This window comes from Cyprinodon tularosa, unplaced genomic scaffold (genome assembly GCF_016077235.1).
Source record: "Cyprinodon tularosa strain WSP-4 unplaced genomic scaffold, ASM1607723v1 ctg425, whole genome shotgun sequence".
Classification (NCBI taxonomy): domain Eukaryota; kingdom Metazoa; phylum Chordata; class Actinopteri; order Cyprinodontiformes; family Cyprinodontidae; genus Cyprinodon; species Cyprinodon tularosa.
The window spans coordinates 129,780-155,366 of record NW_024039147.1 but is presented as its reverse complement, the minus strand read 5'-3'; the positions used below and the strand labels follow the sequence as shown (position 1 = coordinate 155,366).

The 25,587-nt window shown below is 37.3% G+C and overlaps 1 protein-coding gene across 3 annotated transcripts in view; it reads left to right on the top strand.

Annotated features, from left to right (window-relative positions):
- LOC119792615 (splicing factor SWAP) overlaps positions 1-25,587 on the top strand; it is a 74,719-nt gene that overhangs the window by 46,767 nt on the left and 2,365 nt on the right. For 2 of the 3 annotated variants that reach the window (XM_038299337.1, XM_038299336.1), the window contains exons 15-18: positions 9,799-10,157; positions 13,796-13,921; positions 14,266-14,403; positions 17,965-18,037. In XM_038299337.1, coding sequence (XP_038155265.1) covers positions 9,799-10,157; positions 13,796-13,921; positions 14,266-14,403; positions 17,965-18,037 — 696 coding nt within the window. The remainder of the gene's footprint in view (positions 1-9,798; positions 10,158-13,795; positions 13,922-14,265; positions 14,404-17,964; positions 18,038-25,587) is intronic. The other variant, XM_038299338.1, reaches the window with a different exon arrangement.

The window sequence follows — 25,587 nt, the reverse complement described above, 5'->3', positions numbered from 1 at the left end:
TTCTTGCGGTGATCATTGCAAAAAGCAGTTGGTCTTGTAACTCCTCCTCAACTGCGCGGTGCCTGTGCCATCTTTGTTATTCGTCGTCGCTGTAGGGTAGCGGCAGCCTATGGCGATAGCGGGCCGTTGTGACGGCAAATCCCATAATGCTTTGTGACGAGAGCTTTCAGGGCAAAGCATTCCAGGATATATCTGCCTCTTGTGAGTCCTTTCTTTTCATCTCATACACTCCGTAGACACTTTTTCTCTTATGTTCCTCGGACAGTTTCAAAAAACCACAGTGACAAAGGTGAGCTTCAATGACTCTCTGAAAATGTAGCTCATCACACATGTGCCTGAAAGTGCACATATGCGGAAAAAGATAGCTAACTGGGGACGAGCATGTTGGACGGCCTTACGTAAACATCACCAATATGATTGATAATAAGGAGATCCACTTAGTTAAATGATCCACTCTGAAATACAAGATCGTACTCTATACCTTTAAAATAGCTTCAACTTTATGATTTATTTCTTTCCTTATTGTTGAGTTAACTAACCTTTAGTTCAGTGTTTTTATATATTGATATTGTTCACTTATTCCAAAGGTAAAGTCAGAAAAGCATTTCCTTTGTGGGCATAGCCATTTGAAAATCTGTGGGAGTGTATATGTGTCTGCATGCATGTGGGTGATTGATTAGGGAACATGAATATTATTTTATTATTTTATTGTCCTCGCTTTGTTTTTTATATATATATTTCTTGAGGTTTTATACCTCGAGACATAAAGAAGGCAAAAAAAGTGAAATAACAAAAAAAAGTAACAGATTATCCAAATCTCAGTCTGACAGAAAAGCTCATCCTTCTAAACAATCCATACTGACATTTCCTATGCCACATTTACTTAGCATACTATGTCTGAAACTAGGCAGTTTTATTTCTTCCTTTTGTGGAAAAATATGGTTTGTGACAGAGCCTTCTTTTCCCTTGGATATAAACAATATAACTGATTGGGGTGAAATTGAGGGGTTTGTGACATGAGGCTGGCAGCAAAAAGGAAAACTAAAAGCATCCATTGCTTCAGGAGTGCTATGACAGAGCAGTGACAAATTCTATCAGAGCAGAAGAAACATCTATCTAGTCACATTTTATAATCTGAACACTATTCTTATGAAAACCCTATCTATAGTTTTTGACTAATCCATCTTTATGAAAGATAGCGTGTTGTGAATTGATTTGATTTGATTATTCAGCTGACATACGTCTTAAGGGCAATGAGTTTATCCAAAGGTTTTATTTAGTATTTATCTATTTAAATTACATTGGATGAAAAATATCTGGATAAAAATGAGCAGATTGCTCAGGAATGACATCCAGTATAAAAGCTTTGCCAAGTCTGACTCTTAAATAAGCGAGCAGCTGAAAGGACCCAAGCAAACGGTGAGTTTCTGAATTGATTTGGTTAGTTGTTTTTAAAGCTTAGTCTTTAATCATAGCCCCAATCATTTTGATTTCAGTCTAAATTCAAACAATTCCTGAGGGTTAAGTTTTTTCATCTTTAGTCATTTCAAAAGTTGAGTTGATGTTTTGAGATTGTTGACCTAATTCGAGTTTGTTTAAGGGCTGCTACTAACATTTACTTTGCAAATGAATTAATCTTTTCATTTTTTATTTTTCCGTTAATATTTGGATAGCCAAAGGTTCCTTAAAGATTTTTTACGAAATTAAACCAGGTATAACTAAAACTTTTCCACTTGAGGAGTTCTAGATAGAGAATATCTGTAATATAATATTGATATAATATAATATCTTAAATGCAAAATGTTTATAATTTTATTTTATGCTTACAATTTTGATATAATTACTGCTCAAAGTGAGTTGCTCTGTGAGCTAAAGGCACGTTTTAGAGTCTATACTCTGATTAATCAATTAATTAATGATTAATCAATTAATAAATTAGTTGATGATTATTTCAATAATATGTTAATCACAATTAATATGATTCATTGTTTAAGCACAAGTTTGTTTTTAATAATAATAATAATAATAATACATTTTATTTAACAGCGCCTTTCTTGACACTCAAGGTCACTTTACAAATGATACAAAAAATAAATAAATAAATAGAGACGAAAATACAAAATACAGATACAGGAACATAAAAAAAACAAAAAACGTTTGTGATTTTTTGACTCACTGATCCAAACTTTTACCCTCAGATAAAAAGGATATTATCTGGTATGTTTAAACTTCCTATAAAATGCTTTTTTAAGCCTTCCAAAGTAAACTGTAGTTATCTGGTGCCATTTTTCAATCTGGAAGGAGAAACGTGAGCTTTGCATTGTGACCCCATGTCTCTCCTTGTGGGTTCCTCCGCTTTCATAAAGTTGTCCTAGAGGGGCTACAGCATGGAGTCATGCTATGTTCACACGAAAAGCAGCAAAGGCAGCAGAAGGAGCTGGTTTACATGCAAAGTCAATGGTTGCCGCGCATCAAAAGGTCCTGCAGCGCGTTTTGAGCAACAGGCGCAGCGCGTCTGAGCAGCGAAGCAGTCGTGAGCGTTTGAGCGCGCAACGCAGTGCAAACGCAGCTGCTGCTGATTGAACTTTTGCTGCTCGACGCGTCACATCAACCAATCAGAGAAGCTGATCTGGGAGCTGTCAGGGAGACAGACACAGCATTGCTGATGCAGATTACTATGATCGCTCCTCTGAAAAAGTTTATTATTTATTTTATTTAACCTTTATTTTAAATAAAATAAATAATAAAAATTTTCAGTGCTATTAACGCCTAAATTAACTTAAAATGCCCAAATCTGCCGGCAAAATGTCTTTTATTATCCTGGTGCTTGCAGTTTGGATTACGTGCATGAAAATTGCCTTCCAGCCGTGGCGGCAAACCACTAAGAGGCGACCGAGCCATAGGTTGCTGTTGAATGGGATTCCTACTGACAGCGCACCGCCAGTATGTGGGGGTCTGAGCGGCTCCGACAGCGAAATAATATTTGAATGCAGGATACACAGATGCACAGATGAAGTTTTCATGTGGACTTTCTCACTTAAAAACATATTAAAATTACTTTATTCCCACTGATCACAGCATATATAGCTGCCATTGTTGCAGACAAAGAAAGGATAGAGTAGCTCCGCCCAACGAGCATTGGACCCACATTTCCACCCAGCGTCATAACTAAACTTTTATACTAGCATCAAAAATGAAGCATCATGTGCGTTTTTGCTGCTTTAGGTGTGAACATAGCATTAAGCCACTTTTACCAATTAGGCTCCTCATAAAGAAGGTTGAAAAAAGTCTGAGACCTCTCGCAGCAGAGAAACACATTTCAGCCTTTACATGGTAAAGAATAGATGGAAGTGTGCAGATTTGGTGTGAAAGAGCCTCTTCATCTCAACATTGATCAGAAATGATAAAGCTTTGCCTCACTTCCCCACTTTAAATGGAGAAAGTAGCATTTTCTTTCCTGGAAAGGACTGTTTAAATTGACTAAAACTGCAAAGATAGATGGCTTGTATTGAATGAAACTTCTACCAACATCTATTTAGATTTTATTTCCCATTTTATTTATTTTTCAGTTATTTCTCCTTCATGCACCTGACAATCATTTGAAAACTTGTGATGGGTAGTTTTATATCTACATCCAAGAAACATTGTGGCAATTATTCTTGCCTTTATCTTTTTTTTTTTTTTTTTACTAGAAATGTTCTTTAAAATGTGCCACTCTTATGCAGTGGCAATCAGTAACATTCAACCCCTCTTTACTGTACAACATTTTCCAATACTTTCACATAGAAGACACAATTGACATCCACTGCACATTTAAAGTTTTTCTTTTTGTTGTTTTTTTTATTCTGCAGGATGAAGTGTAGCGCACATAATGATTAGCTGGCAGGCGCGGCTGAGACACTTTTCATGTGTGCAGCTTTATTCCAGGGGTTTCATTCAGTCATTAAAAAGAAAAGAGGCTGCATTTGTATGCTGAATAAGTCAATCATTCTGCAGCTGCTGGCACTGATAATGAATCCTTGCATCTTTTACTTGAAAAGGCACACTTTTTTCAAAAGGGAAGAAATGTAGCCAACAGAGTGGGGGTTGAAATAGTCTTAAGATTTTTGATTGATCTAGATAATACATGTTTTGTTGTATTCTTCTTTTTATTTATTTCCTGAGAGGTTTTGGGTCTTAGTTCTTCTTTTTATTCACTCATGAAAAGGTTTGCATATTATTCTTATTTTTCTTCTAATGGCAGCTGTTTACATTTTTTTCGTTTAGACAGGTTTACTAAACGTCATTAAATGCTCAGGGCACACTATATGGAGGTGGTGAGCCAATCAGCTAGTGTGAGTCACAATAACAGAAACTAAAGCTTAAATGTTAACCCTTTCTGTTCAGCTAACATAGCTCTTTTTAAAAATAAGATACATTTTCTGTTTTATTTTAACACTCATAAAGGTCGTCTGACAAAGGCAGATCCTACAGGCTTTTCAAGCTTTTCCTTTGTCATATCAAATGTGCAAAAAGACAGGAGTTCTTTATAGTGTAAATAAGACAGAACAGCCATTTGATGTGTAGATTGAACCTTTATATGATGGATGTTACATGTCGACTCCTCTTGTTATCACATCAAGTGCATGCAGAGCTGGCCTGCTGCCTAAAAGGCCAGGTGGCAGAAGGTTGGCTCTTGTCACTGCAGCAGCGCTTTCATTCTTTTCTGTGGTCCCTGCAGTGGCCCTCAGGGCATATTCATCCTCCGCCTAGCTTTACAGTTTATAGTTAGGGCTCACTGATACATAGATAGATAGATACAGTACTTACATACACTACTAACATAGATACAGATACAACTTCTGTGCATTTTTATCACTTAGCAGCCACAGTTTTTTCTGTATTATATTAAGTTATAGTTTGGTAACACAAAGTTTTCCTTTTTTTTTCATTCAGCTCCCTTGAAGAACAATCTTGCAAAAAACAAATTTCTTTGTGGACACAACTGCATGTCTTTTGAGTTATGTCATTACATAGTAACTTAAGCATAGTAAATTCAGTGGGAATTGTCTTTGAATACCAATTTTTAAGTCGTGTCAGGCCGGTTTTAGGTCTCTTCTTTGGCTGGGCTGTATTTTTTTACGTGCCGTTTTCCATGCAGTTTTATTCTAGCTGTTGTTGTGTGTTTGGTTTCATTGTCCTGCTTCAGGTCAAACCTACAGCTGAGTCCCCAGTTTCTTGGCTTCCAACAGGTTTTTTATCCAGGACTGTTCTGTATTTGGTGTCAGCAATCTCTATGAACTCTGAACAGCTTTTAATCTGTCTTGCATGTAAAGGCTTAAGTATATTAATCTTTACAGTATTGTTAAAAAAGACATTGAACCTGAATATTGGGAAATCATTTTAACTCTGCGTATGTTTCTGCAGGTGCATTAAAATTTACAAGACCCCCCTAATTAGAAGACCTGTTCAAAATCGAAGGTGAACTCAAATGGATAAAACCGCAGTGCCTGGAATTGATTTGTTCATTTGTGAAGTGCTTTTCCGAGCAGGTCCTGGCTGAACTCAGATGTTTAAAGCGGACCAAAGCTTCTCCTTTCAGGCATAGAAATCAAAATCTAAATGGTAATGCTGTCTTTGGAAGGCATGGATTGTGCAGTGGTTTAACATGAAGAGGATTCTGAGTCTAAGGGACAGATGCTTTTGCCATGTGTTTGCAGAGTCTGTTGAATTAGCTGTCTTGGATCCGCTGATGTATGCTCTGCATGTTTCCTACATTGTTTATTGTTGAATATGCAGCATTATTGTAGTAGCTAGTGTAAGCTGTCATGAGGAAACCAAACCCTCTGGATAGGCTTTGCTGCTACAAGCAGTTTTTTTTCCCTTTTTTTTTTAAAGGATACTTTTAATGCTGCTTTGAGCAATCTGACTGTCAGATATAGTAATTAAAAGCGTGAAAATCTTGTCATATTCTTGAACTTTTCTTTCTTAAGTTTATTTGATAAGAAATGGTTAGAGGATCTTCAGTTGTGTAATTGGCGGTCTGTGGAAGATTTTACATTTTTTCTGCTATTGTGATCCTAAGTATTATTTATTGTGCTGTAGGAGCTCAACTTATTAGGAGTAAATCCTTTTAATAGCATCTTGTTTATTAGTAAGCTGTCCACTGCCTACTACTTAGGTAATTAGTGTTCATGACGCTGTCTTTATTATTGGAAGAAAATAAGTGTGCGAATCGTCTTATTCCGTCTGCAGAGGCTGTTCCTTTGTTTTGTTTCTCTTATATCTTATCTTTTGTATCTAGTGAAGGCAGCTTTTAAAGGGCAAAAGCTTTCTTAGCCTTGTGTTTCAATACAACTACAAGATGCAAGTCATTATTCAGACCAGATCTCAGTTTTTACCATTCAGTAATTGTGGTATAATAAGTTACACACCCAAATAATGTTTCAATTGAGTAGTGAAGTAAATGTTCCTCCTTTTCCCACTCAGATATATATTGTCTTATAAGCTCTTCAGCCAGCTCTCTTACAGCATTTTCTTCCTTTCAGTGTCTTTCATCATCAGCATCCCTCCAATTTTCCTCTATATGCTCTGTTCACTTCTTAGGAATTGAAGTAGTTGGGTAAAAGGTTGCTGAATTGGAGACCTATCCACTCTATTTTAATTTTTTTAAACATGGCTGCATTTTCTAATGCTTCTCTGCACTCCTGGTAAAGATGTGTGAAACACTTAAGAGTACATTCATCTTTTTTTAAGTTCTATAATCTCAGACCAAGTAAAGTTATTGAGATAGCCAGAAGAAGATGTGTTATTTATTCAGTTGGGTTAATGCTACAACAACAGCTCATGTATTCAAAAATGGTCATTTTTGCCTAAATTCCTCAATTTTTTGATGTATTATTTCGATTCCTTGGCTTCCCATTAGTTTAATTAGTTTTCCTGGAATATATAACATCACAAATATTACTATAGCCATTCCTTTAAGTTGATAAATGTATAACTTGGTTAGTTTTACATTGGTCAGTTGTTTTCATACCTTTTACTTTCCAGTTTAGTCATATTTAGGTATGATTCGTCCTAATATCGTATCAGGTTAATATTGGTATCGGCCATTTCTCAAAGCAGTAATATCAGTATCGTATCAGAAAAGCAAAAAATTGCGTCGGGACACCTCTTAAGCTTACTGTTAGAAATTGGAAATATATCAACCATGTGACAGTATCTTCATGCCAGTTGGTTATTTGTAGCTGAGGTATTCCAGTGGTTTCTGGTTTCTGTAAAGGGAGACTAAAGGGAATGGCTTTCTCCAATCAAAAATACTATATCAATCCCAAAGGGAAATTTATTGTTTTAACTCATCTTCGTTTTTTTAAGCTGCACTTAATCTCTTTAATTTTAAAGTTTTGCAACAGTAGTATCTTTTGTATGACGGTCAAAATAAGTTTACAGAACAAAAAAGTAAGATCAAATCTTCATCTAGACTATTTGGCTGTAAAAACAAATAGACTATTTCATTATTTCACTTTACTCAACAAGCAAAAACTTAGGAAATTATAGGATGCTTTTTTATTATAGAAACATTGTAACAAGATAAAAATAATAAAAACTCCTGCAGATGTACCATTTTATTTATTTGATCTGATATAAATCTACAAATGGGTAATAAATACTTCATACTTAAGTCAGACGATACATCAATATACTTAATGTATGTAGGAACTAGGGTTGGAACAGTTCACAAAATCCACGGTTCGGTTCGATTCACGGTTTCTGGTCACGGTTTTCGGTGCGATTCGATACATGTTGATTGTTACACCGAAATTCCATAAAAAATTATGAAATTAATGAAAAAATCCCCCCAAAAATAATGGATTGTAATTATTTTAAATGATCCGCGAAAACCATTTCCGTATGTTTTGCTGCTTTGAATTTAATCATCTGGCGCATGCTCTCTAACCTGACAACAGCCAGATGCATGTCTCGCTCCGCATGCATCTGGCTGTTGTCAGGTTACATGCTCTCTACCATCTCCAAGGAACTCAGAGGGGAGCAGGCGAAGCCACAGTGGGGGCTGTAGGCTTTGCTTTGAGCAGCCGATCTGGAGCGCAGCGGGGGTTGCTGACGGAGTATGAGGGATTTCGGGGTTAGCATGACATGTTGCTGTTAGCATAAACAAAACTTGTTGCACAATGCTTGCACACTGTTGCACTTTTATCCACAACTTTGTTACTCTAAATGCAAAGCGCTCCCATACAGCAGACCTATAAAGTGCTGCTGGCGCGTCTTCCAACTCTAGTTCTTTCCCACTCGCCAGTCCGACACAATTCTCCACAACAACTGATTTTTTTCCCTGCTACACCCGGCTAAGCTGCTTCGCTTCTTCTTCTTCTTATTTACTACTGGCGGTTGGCTTTGGTCGCAGTACCGCCACCTTCTGCTCTGGAGTGTAATCGCTTCCTCTATGAGAAAAAGGAGCAGCGCATGAACCGAACGAAACACACGCGAACCGAACCGAGACAGTCGAACCGAACGATTCTGACGGTTTTCATAAATCGTCCCATCCCTAGTAGGAACATGATTAGATCTAAGGTGTGGTATTTTGAAACGACTATATACATTGTACTATTTTTAATACTATTTACTTGTGTATTTATTTTCTATAAGTTATATGTTGTGAATTATGTACGTTTTAAATGTGTATTATTTTCTACATTTTTCTTAGCCATCCTTCTTTAAACGACTAATATCAAAAGTTAAGGCTTTTATAGATTACAGATTATCTATATAACATTTTAAACCCATCTGCCAATCAATGTGGACTGTGCTGTTTATTATTTTCACATAAAAATCTCTATAGTGTTTCTATCATCATTATTATATATAATTGTATTCTGATGCGTTTGTCAGTATCCCCTGGAATGGTAATGCACACACATTAAAAACTCAGCCCCTGAAGCAATCTGCTACTTAAAGCGACATATATATTTCAATGATGATTTTCAAGCAGTTCCCCTAAACTTAATCCAAGGCAGAAGACTCTGAAATTTGCAGACAGACTCACATTTGTGTAAATAGTTGCAATTTGTAGCTGACAGTTGTAACTCTGGGTATTCCCAGAGGGCCTTTGCTGTGTTGTGTAACCCAAACAGTCTTTTCAACAGCTGAGTAATGCTTCATTCTTTAAAGGAGAGAGCCTGAATAATAACTCCCTGAAAGTGTCTGCTTTTCTCCGATCCAGCATTTAGGAACCTTTGTCCCTTTCAGTTCATTATTTACAGTAGTTAACTCTAAAGAATATTAGACTCTTCACCTCACTTTGCATTTATATCATTTGAAAGGAAATTATGCAGAAAAATAATTGTTCATATATGTTTCTAAGTAATTAGAGACTTCAGTTTTTAAAATATTTACTGTACCATCATCTTAATGACAGAATTCGATTCTTAGAAAATGTAGCTCCTCCTTTTTTCTCTGCAGAGGCAATAAATAAATAAATTCAAAGTTCCAACCCCCCTCCCCATTTAAAATTCTGTATTCAGCATGTATTGCATTAGCATGTAACAATGACAAGGCTACACATGGAGGTATTGAATAAATAAATCCTCAATCTCCACACACTGGTCTGCATTTCCTGAAGAGACAGGCCTCATTGGCTTTTCATGGATGTTTTGGAAATTCAGTGCTGCTGGCGTCAATATAGATGACTGAGTCTTTAATCCAATCAATAACCTACGGTATAATTTCTCCTTAAGTTTGTAATTGTTAAATTGTAAAATATGCTTTTGATTAAATTATTTTGGTTTTCTGCTTTCTCTTTAGCTGCAGGAAGCCTACTCTGTCCTGTCTGGTTCTTCATCTCCTCAAGTGTACAATACACCACCTGTGATAGCTAAGGATCAAAGAGCACCTCTGGAGATCCAGGGAGGGAACAAAATAAGGGAGCTCCAAACAAGCTCATCATCATCATCATTATACTCTTCGGGCAAAAGCACAGAGAGACACAGAAACCGAGATCGGGACAGAGATCGAGAAAGAGAACGAGCAAGAGACAAGGATCGGGAAAAAGGGAGGGACAAAGAGAAAAAGAAGAAAAAGCACAGAAGAAGGTCACGATCAAGCTCAAGGTCAAAGAGCGGACACTCACTTCCTAGTTCCTACAAAAGGGGCCGCAGGTCTCGGTAAGAAACTGGAGATGCAGCAATGCACATGTTCAGTGCTGTTTTTTTCTTTAAAGTACATCAAAATATCTCAGTGCCAGTTACCGCCATTGTAACAGAATATTAGTTCTAGTAGTTTTTTCTTTACAGTGTTGGTGTTTTTTGGGGTGTTTTTGAAGCATGTTTTAGTGTAACAAAGGATAAGCAAACAGACAAAATCATATTTATCCCAGTATTACCGTATTTTCACGACTATAAGGCGCACTTAAACGTCTTTTTTTTCCCTCAAAATGTGCGGTGCGCCCTATGGTGCGGTGCGCCCTATGTGTGTTGTAACTGCGACTTTTGAGACCACCTCATTGAGGAGATGATGAAAGAGTGGCTGAATGTAAGGAGACCAGGTGTTTTTTTTCCACTCATCACCATCGCTGTTAATATGTAACTCCATGCGTGCCCATCTCACAGCTGATGTGAAAAACATGGGGAAACAAATTAACGCTGTGCTCGCTGTTCAACCGCTCGACATCGGTGTGAACCGGACCCAGCAGGTGCAGCGAGTTTACATGCAAAGTCAATTGTTGATGCGTGTATAGGTGCAGCAAAAGGTCCCGCAGCGCGTTTTGAGCAGCAGGCGCAGCGCCTCGGGGGCGTTTAAGTATCTGACGCACCGCCAACGCGCTGCTGCTCGAGATGGAAAAATTGAAGTTTTGCTGCTGGACGCGCCGCATCAACCAATCAGAGAAGCTGATCTGGGAGCTGACAGCGAGACAGACACAGCGCTCTGATGACATTAACGCAAATGAAAAAGGCTGGATGGATGAGGAGATGATGAAAGGCAGGTGTATGTGAGGAGACCAGGTGCTTTTTTCCACGCATCACCATCGCTGCGTGCCCATCTCACAGCCGATGTGAAAAAAAAAGGTGAATCAAATGAACGCTGTGCTCGCCGTTATCCCGGGGGTATGACAAAGGAATTTCCACCGCTCGACATCAGTGTGAAGACAGACGGAGACCACAGTTTCAGGATAAGTGGAAGGCAGCGCCGGGCAAGTTACGCCACCGTTTGCGGATGGATTGTAGATGCTTGGACTAACGTGTCTGCTTGCTCTGTTGTTCAAGCTTTCGCAAAAGCCGGCATTATTTCTGAGGAGCCGCGCTGCACGGAAAGTGACTCTGACAGCAAAGAAGGGGAAATTGGCATGTCTGATTTAGCGCAGCTGTTTAATTCAGAAACAGAGGATGATGACTTTGATGGGTTTGATTAATACTTTGTAATAACTACATGAATAAAGCACAAACATACTCAGTTTTGCTCCCGCTCTATTTTTCTACCTGAAAACTTAATTCAACAGCAGCCTCTGGGCGGGTCTCCTCCTCTTCACCGCGGTGGCTGGCAGGTGTTTTTTCATCTAAATAATCTAAATCTTGCAGCTATATTTGCTGTGATCAGTGGGAATAAAGTAGTTTTAATATGTTTTTAAGTGAGAAAGGCCACCTGAAATCTTAATTGCAGTCAGTTCATCCAGATTATCTATTTCTGTCGGAGGCGCTCAGACTCCCACATACCAGCGGTGCACCGACAGTAAATCCCTTCAACAGCAGCCTCTAGGCTGGGCAGCCTCCAGGTTCACCGCGGCTGCTGGCAGGTGTTTTTCATCTAAATAATTTAAACTGCAGGCACCAGGATACCGGCAATAAAAGCGAACATATTCCGTCGGCAGGTTTCAGGATTTTAAGTTAATTTAGGAGTAATCACAGCGCTGTGTCATCTGCGATGTGTCTGTCTCACGGCCAGCTCGCAGGTTTGATTAATACTTTGTAATAAATACATGAATAAAGCACAGTCATACTCAGTTTTGCCCCCGCTGTATTTTTAAATATGCAGTAGAGCTATTTAAAGGTAGTAGAGGACATGTACCTGTATATAAAAAACGCGCCCTATAGTCCGGTGCGCCTTATGTGTGTGTTAAATACAGAAATGGCACACATAACTGAGACTGCGCCTTTTAGTACGGTGCGCCTTATGGTCGTGAAAATACGGTACTTTATTTTCTTCATCTCTTAAAGCAAAATAAAATTGTTAGGTAGTAGCTTTTAAATTGTGGAGCGTATGACATCACATTGTCGCAGCCACACGGATGAAGGGGCATCTGGTGTTTTATGCCCTCTTGGCAAACATGAAGGGTTTAACCTTTTACTCTCACTCTGGTTAACTAGGTTGATTAATATAATTGTCATTGATTTTGATTAAGCAGTTAGAAATAATCTTTAATGACCATTGAAGTGGTCATTGAGGGGCTTTAGATCGTTTGTTGTTTTGTAAGATTAATATTGCATTTATAACAGCTGTTACGACTACTTCCTTTACCTTTTGCAGCTCTTACTCACCGACTATTCTTCTACATTATAAGCCTGCTTTCCAAAGAATTAAAACTGCACAGATACCCCTCTTAAGAGTTTTAGTTTTTATATGCTTTGGTTTGCATATTTACAATACACATTTAGAGATCCATACTATCCTCTCCTTTTATGAAGCAACAAATATGAAGATTTTTTTTCCTAGATGGTTTGGAGCTCGTTTTCCAAGTAAAACTTAGCTCTTCCCACATAAACATCTATAAGAGGACACATTTCTATGCATGGTTTTTTGGTAGTACAGAAGGCAAATCCACATTTTCTAGTGAGCTGCAAAAAGTTAAGAGGAGTGTTGCCTGGAGATGTAGGTGTGCAATTATTCCGTGCCATTTTCCCCCCAATGTTCACTTGTAGTATTTATCATACACACAGTTTTTTTTTTTTTATGAGATTAGATTGTTATATCCATTTTAATATTTGGACTCTCTCCTATGCCATGACTTTGATTCTGCAAAAAAATGCAATGCTATCCATTAAAATGAAAAATATATGGCTGATTCTCAGCAAAACTGTCTATTAAGAAGGATTTTAGTCCAATCATTTAGTTTGGTACGGCTTTTGATGTTTTTAATTTCTCATTTCACTGTAAATTATTTATAAAAAACCCTGACCTAAACAGGATCTGAAGTCTTTTCATGTCTTGTATCACAGGACCATATTCTCCTTGTTTGTGTCGCGTTCTGGTTGTTTGTTTTCGGCTCTGCTGTTTGAAGGATTACAATTTCCTTCCTTGTTTCTTTTACTGATTAATGCTTGCAAAACAGATGAGAAGAAATGGCATGCAAAAGCTTTACATTGTAGCCAGCGGACAAAATGAAATTAGCTCTGCCCTTTGTGCAAAAACAAAAAACAACAGCAACAAAAAAAAAAAAACAAGGAACCCACCAAAAGAAAAGGGTAATTCATCTTTAAGACTATCTATTAGTTTTTTCACAATTGCTTGTAGTATGTTTCATCTACATGTCAATATTTCATTCACCAGATATTTTTATTAAAGCACTTAAAATAAATTCTAATCCTCAGTTTAAACAGTGGGCTGTTTCAAAATATTCCCTGTTAAAAAGTAGATTTTTTTACCCTTTAAAAGTCATGAGCTAATTAATTTTTTTCTGTTCTTGCCATTTAAACTGTGGCTGTTTTTATTTATCCTTTTCTTCAGTGTAAATGGATCAGTGCCTCTTTTCTCTTTTAATGTGTCGGCTCCTACCCGCTTTTATATTTCCTTTGTCCCTTCGTGTGGCCAGATCCCGCTCGCGTTCCCCTGGGAGGAGAGACAGGAGGGCAGCATCGCCTGAAAAGAGACGTGAGGAGAGAGATCGTTATCATCACAGCAGCCAGTCGAGCTTGCCCAGGGGCCATTCAAGATCCAGGTAGATTTAACAGCAGGTGTTACCATTTTGTCCTGAGAGCAAGCGTCACAGAGCGGGAGATTTCTGGAGCGTTTCTCATTTCAGCTGTCAAAGTAGACAAGCACACTGTAGCTGCCGTGTGTGTTCTGAAATCTGTAATGATTGACGTATTTCAGCTTTCACTCTAATTAATGTCTTGATTTATTTTGTTGGTCCTTTCACAAACATTCAATTGTTCACTTAATATCTTAACCTTAGGGTTGCTAAAGCTCTTTATTTTAAAATGTTCAATCATGAGAGCTGGAATAAGAAGGATCCCACATTTGATACAATTGAGTTCATGTCTTCCCAATGTTTTCTTGCAGGTCCCCTTCAGAGCCAAAAAGAAAAGCGTTTTCTTTGTCGGGACAGATACAAACTGCAGGAACCTCCGTCTCTCCGTATTCCTCACCCAGAGTTTTCTCTCACTCAGTGAGCCCTGCGTCCAGCCTTGGCCATTCAAGGTTATACTCTCCAAAATTTCCACTCTATTTGTCATATTCTTTACCATAGTATGCGTATTTCTTCCCCAAAAGATTTATTTGTTGATTGATTGACTTTATTGATCTCACAGCGGAGAAATTTACTCGTTACATCAGCTCAAATAGTGAAAGAAAAAGAATGTGCCAAAGGAAGAAAAATGGATTTTAAAAACACTTTATTTACACAATTCAAACAATAGAATCAAATATTGATGTAAAACAAATTAAGGTAAAAACAAGTATTTGCTAAAAATCATTAAATGAGGAGCTTGTTAAATTGTAGTGTCCTTCATCTGACACAGTACATGAAATTTTGTTAGAACCCCACAACTGAATAAAATCTTCGATGTTCTGTGTGGCTCGGAAGTGAAACTCCAGCCTTATTCTGGCTTTAACTTTGCACTCCACAGAGCCACAGCATCAAGGTGAGGTCCCTCCTGCAGTCTGTCTCTGCGGGACAAGTAAATGGCCATCTTTGCTTCACTTATTAAAAAATTCAAAAGTCAAGTCTTTGGCTTATTTTTTCTATTATGGCAAACTCCTATGAAAAGACTGTTTGTAAAAACCATCCCAAAAAGACCAAAATCAATAATTAAAAGGCAAAAAATTTTCTTTAGTGTTTTGCATTCCATATAACAAGAAAAAGGTACAAGTTATTAGTGTTGTAGTGTCATATTGTAGAGTCTGGTTGCAGCAGGGTTGAACGACCTGCAGTAGCGCTCCTTTTTACAAACAGCGTGTAAAAGTCTTTCACTAAAGGAGCTGCTCAGCTCCTCTTCACTCTGGTGCAGAGGTTGGAAAATGTTATCCATGATGGATGTAAGCTTGGACAGTAATACCCCTTACATTTGTTTTTAAATGCTAAAACCATAATTTCCAGTATAATTTAGTGATATTTTATGTGATTCATTGAGACTGGGTAACAAGCGTTTGTAATTTGGAATAAATGTGTGATTTAAGAGTAGTTTTCAAATAGGGGAAGTGTTTTTTTCTGCTTTTGTATTTAGACAGCTTTTCCTTTGTAGAACAACCCTTTGTGATAGATTCAAATGCTCATTACGTCTTCCTCCTCTGCACACCTAGACAGTGATACTTTTTTGCCCATTCTTCAGAACTTCTGTGCAAATCAGTTTTTAAGTCTTCTGAATTGAATTTAGGAATGGTTGCATTTGTTTCAAAGTGAGTCATTCCACTATTTGTCTGGAATGGTTATGTTGCATCAAGCAGGGGCACAGACTAATGAAGACATTAGATTGCCACTACACTTTGTGTTTTTAACTCTGGACAGAAAGTTCTGTTCTGGTATTGGGGTCAGGAAACATTCCACGGCATGTCAGCTGTCCCAGATGTGGCTTCTGGCAGAAATGGGACTTCTAATGGCTTTCTTTTTGCCACTCTCCCATAGAAGTTGGATTTTTTTCACTTTATTACTAATAATCAACCTGTCAACAGGTTCCCACACCTGAGCTGTGGGTCTATTTAGGTCATACAGACTTATAGCTGACATTAAGATACTTTTCTGAGAAATATTTTCCTGGACTGTCATTTTAGACTGATTTCTTTGTCTTCTTAGATTTGTAGTTCTTTTCATTTTTTCAGATTGAAGATTGGTTTGTGAAATGTGAGCTGTTTTATAACCACAACAGTGCACTTAACTTATATCAAACTTTATACCTGCTCTGCCCGAGTTATTCTCTTGTCTTCCGGATGACGTTTCATCACCAAGGTTTTCCATTTAACCCCTAAAACCTTCACTAAACAGCTGGATTTCAACTAAGAATAGACTGCTGACAGGTTGCTATCTGATCTATTTGGGATTACATGTAAGGGTATTTATGGGCTTCTCTTTCACACTTTTTACAAATCCTTTGTATAAATGGGCTAAATGTAGGCACCGCTTTCTTCCCAATTTCACACGCATGCACTTATTTATGGTAGTTTATTCCATCAAATCCCAATGAAATAGATTGGAGACTGTGTTTAGAACCTTAGGAAATGTTTAAAAGTTCAAAGGATGTGAAGAAAGACCGTGTGTTTTGCTAATTTTTATTTTTCTGTGCTTAAGAGTCATGAAGCTGACAAATGTAAAGAGGCGTGTAAATAGAATGTGCCATCGCAGGTAAAGATTAATGACATGCATTGAAAATACTTCAATAAAAGGAGAACAATGACAAAAGGTCAAGATGGACACATAGGCAAAGCAGTAAGGCAGGAAAATGAAATACTTTCTGAAGATTTGTGAGTATTTCTGTCCTTACAATATAAATCCACACCCACATTGTGAGAGCTAATGAAGGTGATGCTTAGATATAAGATGAGCAAAGGGATAAAAACAGTAGTCCCCATAAAAAGAGAAGAGGGAACAGAAAGGTTTGCTGAAAGATATCTAACATATACCAACATATAAGGCCCAACCTCAGAGTAGGAGCCAGTATATAATTAAGGATTTTTTTCCACCTAACCATCCAAACTGTTTGGGTAGTAACATGAGAATACCATCTTTGGACTAGGATAAATAATCCGGGAGTCAACTGCCGCATTCTGTCCAAACAAGAATCTGTTTAGATCACGGTGGCAGATATCCAAGAGAGAATCTCAAGTATGAATAACTGCGCTGCACCAGGCCCTGACATGATTAACACCTACTGACTAAATAACTGATTGCACTCCATGAACTGCTGCCAGCACAAATGAACAGTTGCTAATGGATGGGACCTTAGGCCAAAGGCAATCCCATGCAAGTTCTAATCATTGATCAACCTCTGCTGAACTTTTTTTCCTGTTAATTGTGATAAAATAAAGACTCTTGTTTATGCTAATGCAAAGTGTTCCCTCAAATCTGGCACTTAGGCTTCTATAAAATTCTTTTTTTAAATGATTTAATCTCTAGTCTATGTTAATCTATCAGAACAAATATTAAATCAAACCATCTTTTTTAGTTTTTATCTAAAACTGTTTCATTTCCATTTTTTTTATGTGCATGATTCTGCATGATTTAGTTTAGGACTTTTTACCTGTTTCAGTATTTATTACTTAGTCATCTTTTTACTGGGTCTTAGCAGGCAAATCTGTAAATAAATGAGTAGATGGGACAGGCTTTTGGACCCAACTCTAAGACCCCAGTAGCCGTCTGCACTGCAGCTTCACCTACTCTGTTCAATCTGCTTGATGTGAACAATTCTCTGCCGATTTTTTTTTTCTTCTTTTTTTTTTTATAGCTTGTTAAATTATGAAGTGTTTTCCTTGTTAAAAAGAGATAAAGCTAAAGACAGAACCATGATGGTAAAGTTGAAGACTACAGTGTTTCTGCTGTTTATGTGATTTTCCATTCGGCCGTTTGAAGCTGGATGGTTTGGCCTCTGGATGGATGTTTGTATTTTTACAGGTCAAAAGCATTTTTCTTCTACTTTTCTATTCTTTTGCTCTTCCTTCCTCCTCTTTCTGTGCTTGAAGCCTGTCCAAGTTGAGCATTTTAGAAAATATCATGAATATTACATGTGTGCTCCTGTTAACACAATTGATTTTTTTTTTTCTTCTGTTCAGGGGTGGTTCTCAGGAGAAAGACAAGGCAGTGTCTTCGTCCATAGTTTCCTCTGTGCAGTCAAAAATAACTCAGGTATTGTTCTTTGCTTTTATCTCAAATGTATCGTATACCAAACTTCACCGCCTGCCCAATAAATGTACTGAGTGGGTCTTTTTGGTTTCTATCGGAGGAAAAGAAAGGATGCAAAGTGCTTTGCACTTTTATATTCCATTTTCATAGCTTTTGTTTTGTGGAGCGCTTTATTAGGTCCCTTTTTCTGTTGTATTAATATGTCCTTCGGACCTTTCAGGTTAGTTCTGGGAAGACATCAGTGTTATTCTTGTATTCAAGGCGATTAGATGTCCCTCTCACTCTCATGAGTAACATGAAATACTTTGGGGGGGGATGGCGATGGGGTTATATAGATGCTATCCAACAATATAAAAATAATCTTTTGAATTTCTTTCAAACTATTGTAGGGCTTCAACTGACGATTATTTCACTGTTGGTTATTTTTCGATTCGATTAATAATCGGATAGGCAATGGTTCCTTGAAGATTTTTTTACAAAATAAAACCAGGTGAAACTAAAACTTTTACACTCGAGGAGTTCTGGATAGAGTATATTGACAGACAAAGAATTTTCTTTATATTAAATGCAAAATGTTTATATATTTCTTTACAGTTTTGATATAATTACTGCTCTAAGTGGTTTGCTCTGTCAGCTAAAGGCATGTTTTACAGTATCTGCCCCAGTTAATGATTAATCAATTACTAAATTAGTTGACCATTATTTCAATAAGCGATTAATTCAATTAACTTTTTCAGCTCTAAACTATTGTTTCCTCTTTGATTTTGTTTAGTGTAAGAAGATGGAAGTTGCCGTCTCTTTGAATTGGCAACTATTTTTTTTTGTGTGAACAATGCAACTTAAGAGAATATAACATCCTTTTTGGTGCCACTGCTATGAAATTAACATAAGTGCTGCGTTCCTATTTCCAACTGAACCAATGATTATTAAATGTCATGTTATTCTTTACATGCTTTCTGTCTGGACTGATTAAGATTGATTCATCTAAGTTTTCTGAAAGCTTGGATGGGTTTGAATTGCAGGAAAGTTTTGCCCAATTTTAATAAGTTTACATAATAATTAGATCACTTATGGACAGGATTCCTATGCATTCTGGAAAGGTTTTAAATTCTAATTGGTCATATTTAGGTTTCTATTTAACTATTCTTCCTTTCAGTGTCTTTGGCAAGCAGGTTTGTTTCTACATAATCCCACTTATTCTTCCTGTGAAGGGTTGTATTAGTATTTTCAAACAATCCACAGGATTTTATTCTGCAGTTAAAGAGAAAATAGAAGTGAATTTCCGACGTCGTCAATGATCCACAACAGGAGTTGGAATATTTATTCATGTCTGAAGGTTTGTCAGGTATTCTCTGAAAGGCTTTTCACTGAGAAGCCAGGGCTCAGAGTCTCGTTTCTCACCACCTCTTCAGTTTGCAATCATTTGTTGAGGATCGTTGCGAGCAGATTGAGGGACTAAAAAATCAGAACTAGTCTGTTGACCTGTTTTGATGGGAAACTGTGTTCCAGGGTCGAGTACTTTTTTTATTGGTTGGTTTTTAAAACTTTTTCTGTAGTGGTCTTGGATATTTAGTTTCAGTTGCCATGAATGTACTTTCTATACGAAGACATCGTCCTTCTATATTAGTAAGCACTGAACTTAGCCAGGCTTTTACATTCACTGAATTAATTAAATCAAACCAAGTTCAATAAGAAAGAATAGCTGATATTTTTATTGAACTGATCCAAAAACAGTGAATCATTTAAGATACTCCTTTACATCAAACTAGATAAACTGACCCATTGATGTCTGCCCAAACTGTTACCCTTCTTCCAGCAGTTGGCTGAATAATCTAAACTGATTTTTCAGAGCTACTTAAAAAAGTTGCTGTTGCTCCTCAATGTGCAACAGTGAAGAAATAAACCTCCCTAATGACATCAGCTAACACATTTCCTATTATTTCTTATTATTCATGTAAAAAAGTTAAAGGGATGTTGGTGTTTATCAGCGCAAACAAACCTTCACATGACCTATTACAATTTTTAGCTAAAATTTTTAATCAATGCTGTTTTTAAAGCACCATCCCCAAAATTTTCATGCACACCTATAAAATTGCAAACTGATCAGAATGTCTAATCAGAACAATAACTTGTGTTTAGCTTTTTATTCTTGTTAAATATCTTATCTTAAGGCCTATATACAGTGAGGAAAATAAGTATTTTTGCAAGTTCTCCCACTTAGAAATCACGGAGGGGTCTGAAAATGTCATTGTAGGTGCATGTCAACTTTGAGAGACATAACCTAAAAAAAAACAATCCAGAAATCTTAATGCATGATTTTTCAACTATTTGTTTGTATGATACAACCACAAATAAGTACTTGAACACCTGAGAAAATCAATGTTAACATTTGGTACAGTAGCCTTTGTTTGCAATTACAGAGGTCAAACGTTTCCTGTAGTTCTTTACCTGGTTTGCACACACTGCAGGAGGCATTTTGGCCCACTCCTCCACACAGATCCTCTCTAGATCAGTCAGGTTTCTGGTCTGTCGCTGAGAAACACGGAGTCTGAGCTTCCTCCAAAGATTCTCTAATGGGTTTAGGTCTGGAGACTGGCTAGGCCATGCCCCAACATTGATGTGCTTCTTCTAGAGCAGGGGTGCCCAAGTCCAGTCCTCAACAGCTACCATCCTGTAACTTTTATATGCATCTCTTCTCTAGCACACCTGAATCTAAAGCCTCAATCCCCCATTAGCTCATCAGAGGCATGGCAACGAGCCACTCATTTGATTCAGGTGTGTTAAAAATGGTTGCATGAAATACTTGCAGGATAGTAGCTCTTGAGGACTGGACTTGAGCACCCCTGTTCTAGAGCCACTCCTAGGTTATCCTGACTGTGTGCTTCAGGTCACTGTCATGTTGGCAGACCCAGCCTCCACCGATCTTCTATGCTCTAACTGAGAAAAGGAGGTTGTTCCCTAAAATCTCAAAATACATGGCCCCACTCATCCTCTCCTAAATGCAGTGCAGTCATCCTGTCCCACGTGCAGAAAAACACCCCCAAAGCATTACGCTACCACCCCCATGATACACAGCAGGGATGGTGTTCTTGGTATGGAACTAATCATTCTTCTTCCTCCAAACACAGTTAGTAGAATTATGACCAAAAAGTTCTATTTTGGTCTCATCTGACTTTCTCCCATGACTTCTCTGGTTCATCTAAATGGTCATTGACAAACTTAAGACAGGGCTTGACATCTGCTGGTTTAAGCAGGGGAACCTTCCATGCCATGCACGTTTCAAACCATGACGTCTTAGTGTATTACCAACAGTAACCTTGGAAACGGTCCCAGCTCTTTCAGGTCATTGACCAGCTCCTCCCGTTTAGTTCTGGGCTGATTTATCACCTTTCCTAGGGTCATTGAGATCCCACGAGGTGAGATCTTCCATGGAGCTTCAGTCTGAGGGAGATTGACAGTTATGTTTAGCTTCTTCCATTTTCTATTGATTGCTCCAACAGTGGACCTTTTTCACCAAACTGCTTGGCAATTTTTCCGTAGCCATTTCCGGCCTTATGGAGGTGTACAATTTGTTTGTTTTTTTCTAGTGTCTTTGGACAGCTTTTTGGTCTTGGTCATGTTAGTAGTTGGATCCTTACTGATTGAATGGGGTGGACAGGTGTCTTTATGCAGCTAACGACCTCAAACAGGTGCATCTAATTTAGGATAATAAATGGAGTGGAGGTGGACATATTGAAGGCAGACTGACAGAATTCTAGCTGATAGACAGGTTTTCAAATACTTATTTACAGATCATATGTAAACATATTTGTATGATACATGTATGGTACATAAATAGTTAAAAAAAATAATCTATTGCTATTTTATTTTATTATTTTATTTATTTATTTTTTTTGTTATGTCTCTATCAGAAGACATGCACCCACAATGACGATTTCAGACTCCCCCATGGTTTCTAAGTGGGAGAACTTGCAAAATAGCAGGGTGTTCAAATACTTATTTTCCTCACGGTATATGTTTATATATTTGCATTTAAAACTGCGGCTTAAGGATTAGTAGGTTATTTGATTTAAAAATGTACTTGACAAAAGATTAGTGCAAGTACAAATATTAAGATATATTAATTCCCCTCTGTTTGTTGAAGAGGAAAACAAGTATTCCTCTAAAAACAAATTGAGAAGCTCCAGTGTACCAAAATTAAAAAGCATTTGCTGTTGATATAATGGAGGTCAACAGTGTTATTCAGTACACCTGGGTGCTTCTTAAACTCTTTTTAACACTCAGAGAGAATCTACCGCCTCTTACAGTCTCTCTCCTGTTTTTTAACGTTTCCTTCTCATCAAAACAAAAACATGATCTTATTTCTTCTTTGTATTCACTAGCTCTCCTGACCTCTGTTCTTGCCTTCATTACCACATACTAACACCAAAAAATCTTGTTGAGGAACGTTTTGCAAACATGCTTAGGTACTAAACGGCTTACATCTTCTTATCCAGTCTGTGAGGTTTTACAAGCATTTCTTGAATAATTCAGCCTTGTTTATCTTCGTAATGACCTCTGCTTTCCTGCCTGCTTGCTTTTTGATGCATCACAGCCTTCCTAGTCTACTTCGGTTTTCTTAAACTTTTTCTTCTAATATTGGAAGATAATAAGCCCACCTTTAAACCTGTTTACCATTGCTTTGTTGTTGTTTTTTATCAGATCACTCCTTACTACTCTACCCCTTAGTTTGTTCTGATTTGTTTTTGTTGATGTTTCATAAACCCTCCATCCATGCAGTCAGACCCATGGGGTTATATTTTTTATTTTCTGAAAAGCAGTTGGACCATCACTCACAATATATGAAAATATCACGCTTTTAGTAAAAAATGAATAAATAAATAAACAGTCATCAACTACAAATTTGCAGCTGTGACTGAGAAGAAAAGTGTTAACTGAGAAGCAAGGTGCTGTTTCTTTTGATTTTGAAGAAATTGCACAATAAGTCTAAACATGATACCTTGAAAGCACTTCAGTCTAGACATAGTAAAGTGGTGAAAAGTGCTGGGGGTATATGAACCGTAACAGTTTTCAGTATTCAGGGATATTTTAGGCTATAATAATAGAATATATATTTTCTGGTTTTATATTTTAAACACAGATATCAATGAAATAAAGCCAGTTGAAATCATACTGTCATACTTTAGGTTATAATTATCACAATTTTATCATAATCTTTATTTTCCTCCCAAATAACATTGAAACTACACAGTAATTACCCAGCTTTACTGACATCCTTGATTGCGACAATGCATTCAGCCCACAACACTAGCTTATAGTAATGATATATGATTAGACTGTGTTCATTTAAAAATAGCTTTTCTTGTGCCAGATATTATTATTCTAGATCTTCCTGAGTAACAAGTAACTAATTCTTCTCCTCAAACAGATCCTATTCTTACAGTAAGCGGCAACTTCATTGCTTTTAAATTCATTTTTTGGTTGTTTGTGCTTTTTAACATGCCACACATTCAACTCTCGCTCTATCACTTCAAATTTATCCATCCTTTTTTTAATTTTTTTTTTACATTGAGGCATTTTGTCTGTGGAAACGAAAGATGCTTTGCTCAGCTCTTGATTTCATCTGGTTGTCTTTACTTTTGAACAGTAAAGACAACCAGATGGTCTGGTTTAAGGCAGCAGGTAAAAAGATCAGTTTTAGCTCTGCTTCCAGGCTGACTGTTCTGATATGGTTCCTCATGTCGATTTAGTTTTTCTTGGCTTTTGTCCAAGTCATTTTCCCTGTTTTCCCTCCACAGAGTGAAGGATGTGATGCATGTAACCTTATGTGTTCACCTTTAGATTGTTTGGGTGCCATACTTGATGTTCCGCCTCACGCTTTCCTCACAATTAGGTCTAAATTAACATAATCGAGTCTTGATGTTTGTTAAGCGATTCATAATTGCCTATGTTGACATCGCTTTACATCAAAATTAGATTTTTTTTCACCCATCACTAACCAAAGTCACTTTAAATCCCCTTTCTTTCTAATTCTGATGCTCAGTGTGTTCAGCTTGAGTGGCTTATTTGCTATCAGTGTTCAAAAGCATTTGACACGTATGTCTAATAAATTGGCTAAAAATTTGATTGAAAAAAAAAAAGACTGCAAAGCTTTAACGTGTAAAAACCCAAACTGGATTTATAAAAAAAGATAAAAAGTTGAATAAATTCTTAACAATCCATCAGGATAGGTTTTTCTCAGGTTTATTAAACTTTATAAGTTTATTTCTTTAGCTACATCTAATTGAAATGTATTAGAAACATTTAGATCAACATGTGAAATATTCATTAAAAGTTTCTCTCTCATTCGAATCATGTTCTGTTCCAAGTTACAGGAATTTAATATTACATTTGATCCTAAATTATTTAGCCGTGTCGTTTCTTGATACATTTGTTGTTGAGAAGAGGCGATTCCCATTTGGAGCCTGGTTTCCTCGATTCGGTGAAGCTGGTGTGTCGTTGGCCTTTGTTTGCTCAGACACATCAAGAAAAAAAAATGACCTTTTGAGTAATTTGATGTGACGGCTCCTTCCCCCGTGTGATTACAGCTGTTAATTTGTCTAGTCTGTCAGGTGGGTTCAGGGGTGGAATTCTTTCCATGCGTGTATGAATCACTCATGGGATGCAATGCAAATTAACACTTTCTTTTCTGCAGAGCAAGCATTTGGCTGCCAGTCAGCAGGATTCAAAAAAGTCTACCTGAAACCGAAGGGGAATGGAAAGCAACTTTCTGCAGCTTTTCTGCTCCTGTTTTTAATTCTTCTGCTTACAACGGCAACTTTGCTGCAAATGAACATTTTATTTTCTATTTAAAAACATATTTTTTTGACATCCCCCCCTGAGTTTGCACAGAAGTTTTACATTACCAGTCTGTTGGCTTAGTGGGAGTTCTGACCTTTACCAGCAGATTTGAGATGGACTCCACTGCGCCGCAACAAAAGACATACATGGTTGTTCTTTTATATTGTCCATTTTACCAAGTCTATGGCATTGGGCCAGAACCTCCTGCGTCGCTCTGCTCTGACAAACATGTTTCTCACAATTTGATGGCTACATTTATCCATTCAATGTTGGAACAAAAACAAAACTGTGAGCTTAGGCCACTGCAAGCTGCTTAGTTGATTCCCAGTGGAAGCAGTGTTACTACCAGCTTTTTCACGCCTCAGGGAGTTCTTTGATTAATTATACATGAATAACTATTCATTGAGGAGCTGTAATGCACTGCAAAGACAACGGAAAAAACATTACAACATCAGCCTAATCCCTGTGGTCAGTTATTTTAAGTGATGGTAATTAGTTTACGTATCACTCTAGAGTGTTGCACTGGTTCAGGCTCTGATTGCAGATCAATTGGGCTTGTGGAGAAAATTATAGAGGATCCGCAAAAGTAAATCCAAAACACCCTGATGAGGAAAATTCGCTGGAAATGTTTGTTGGTGCAGCGTAGGTATGGCTTCATCTTATAACAAACAAGTCAAAACAGATCAATCTAAGAAAAACTTTTAAACAAATCA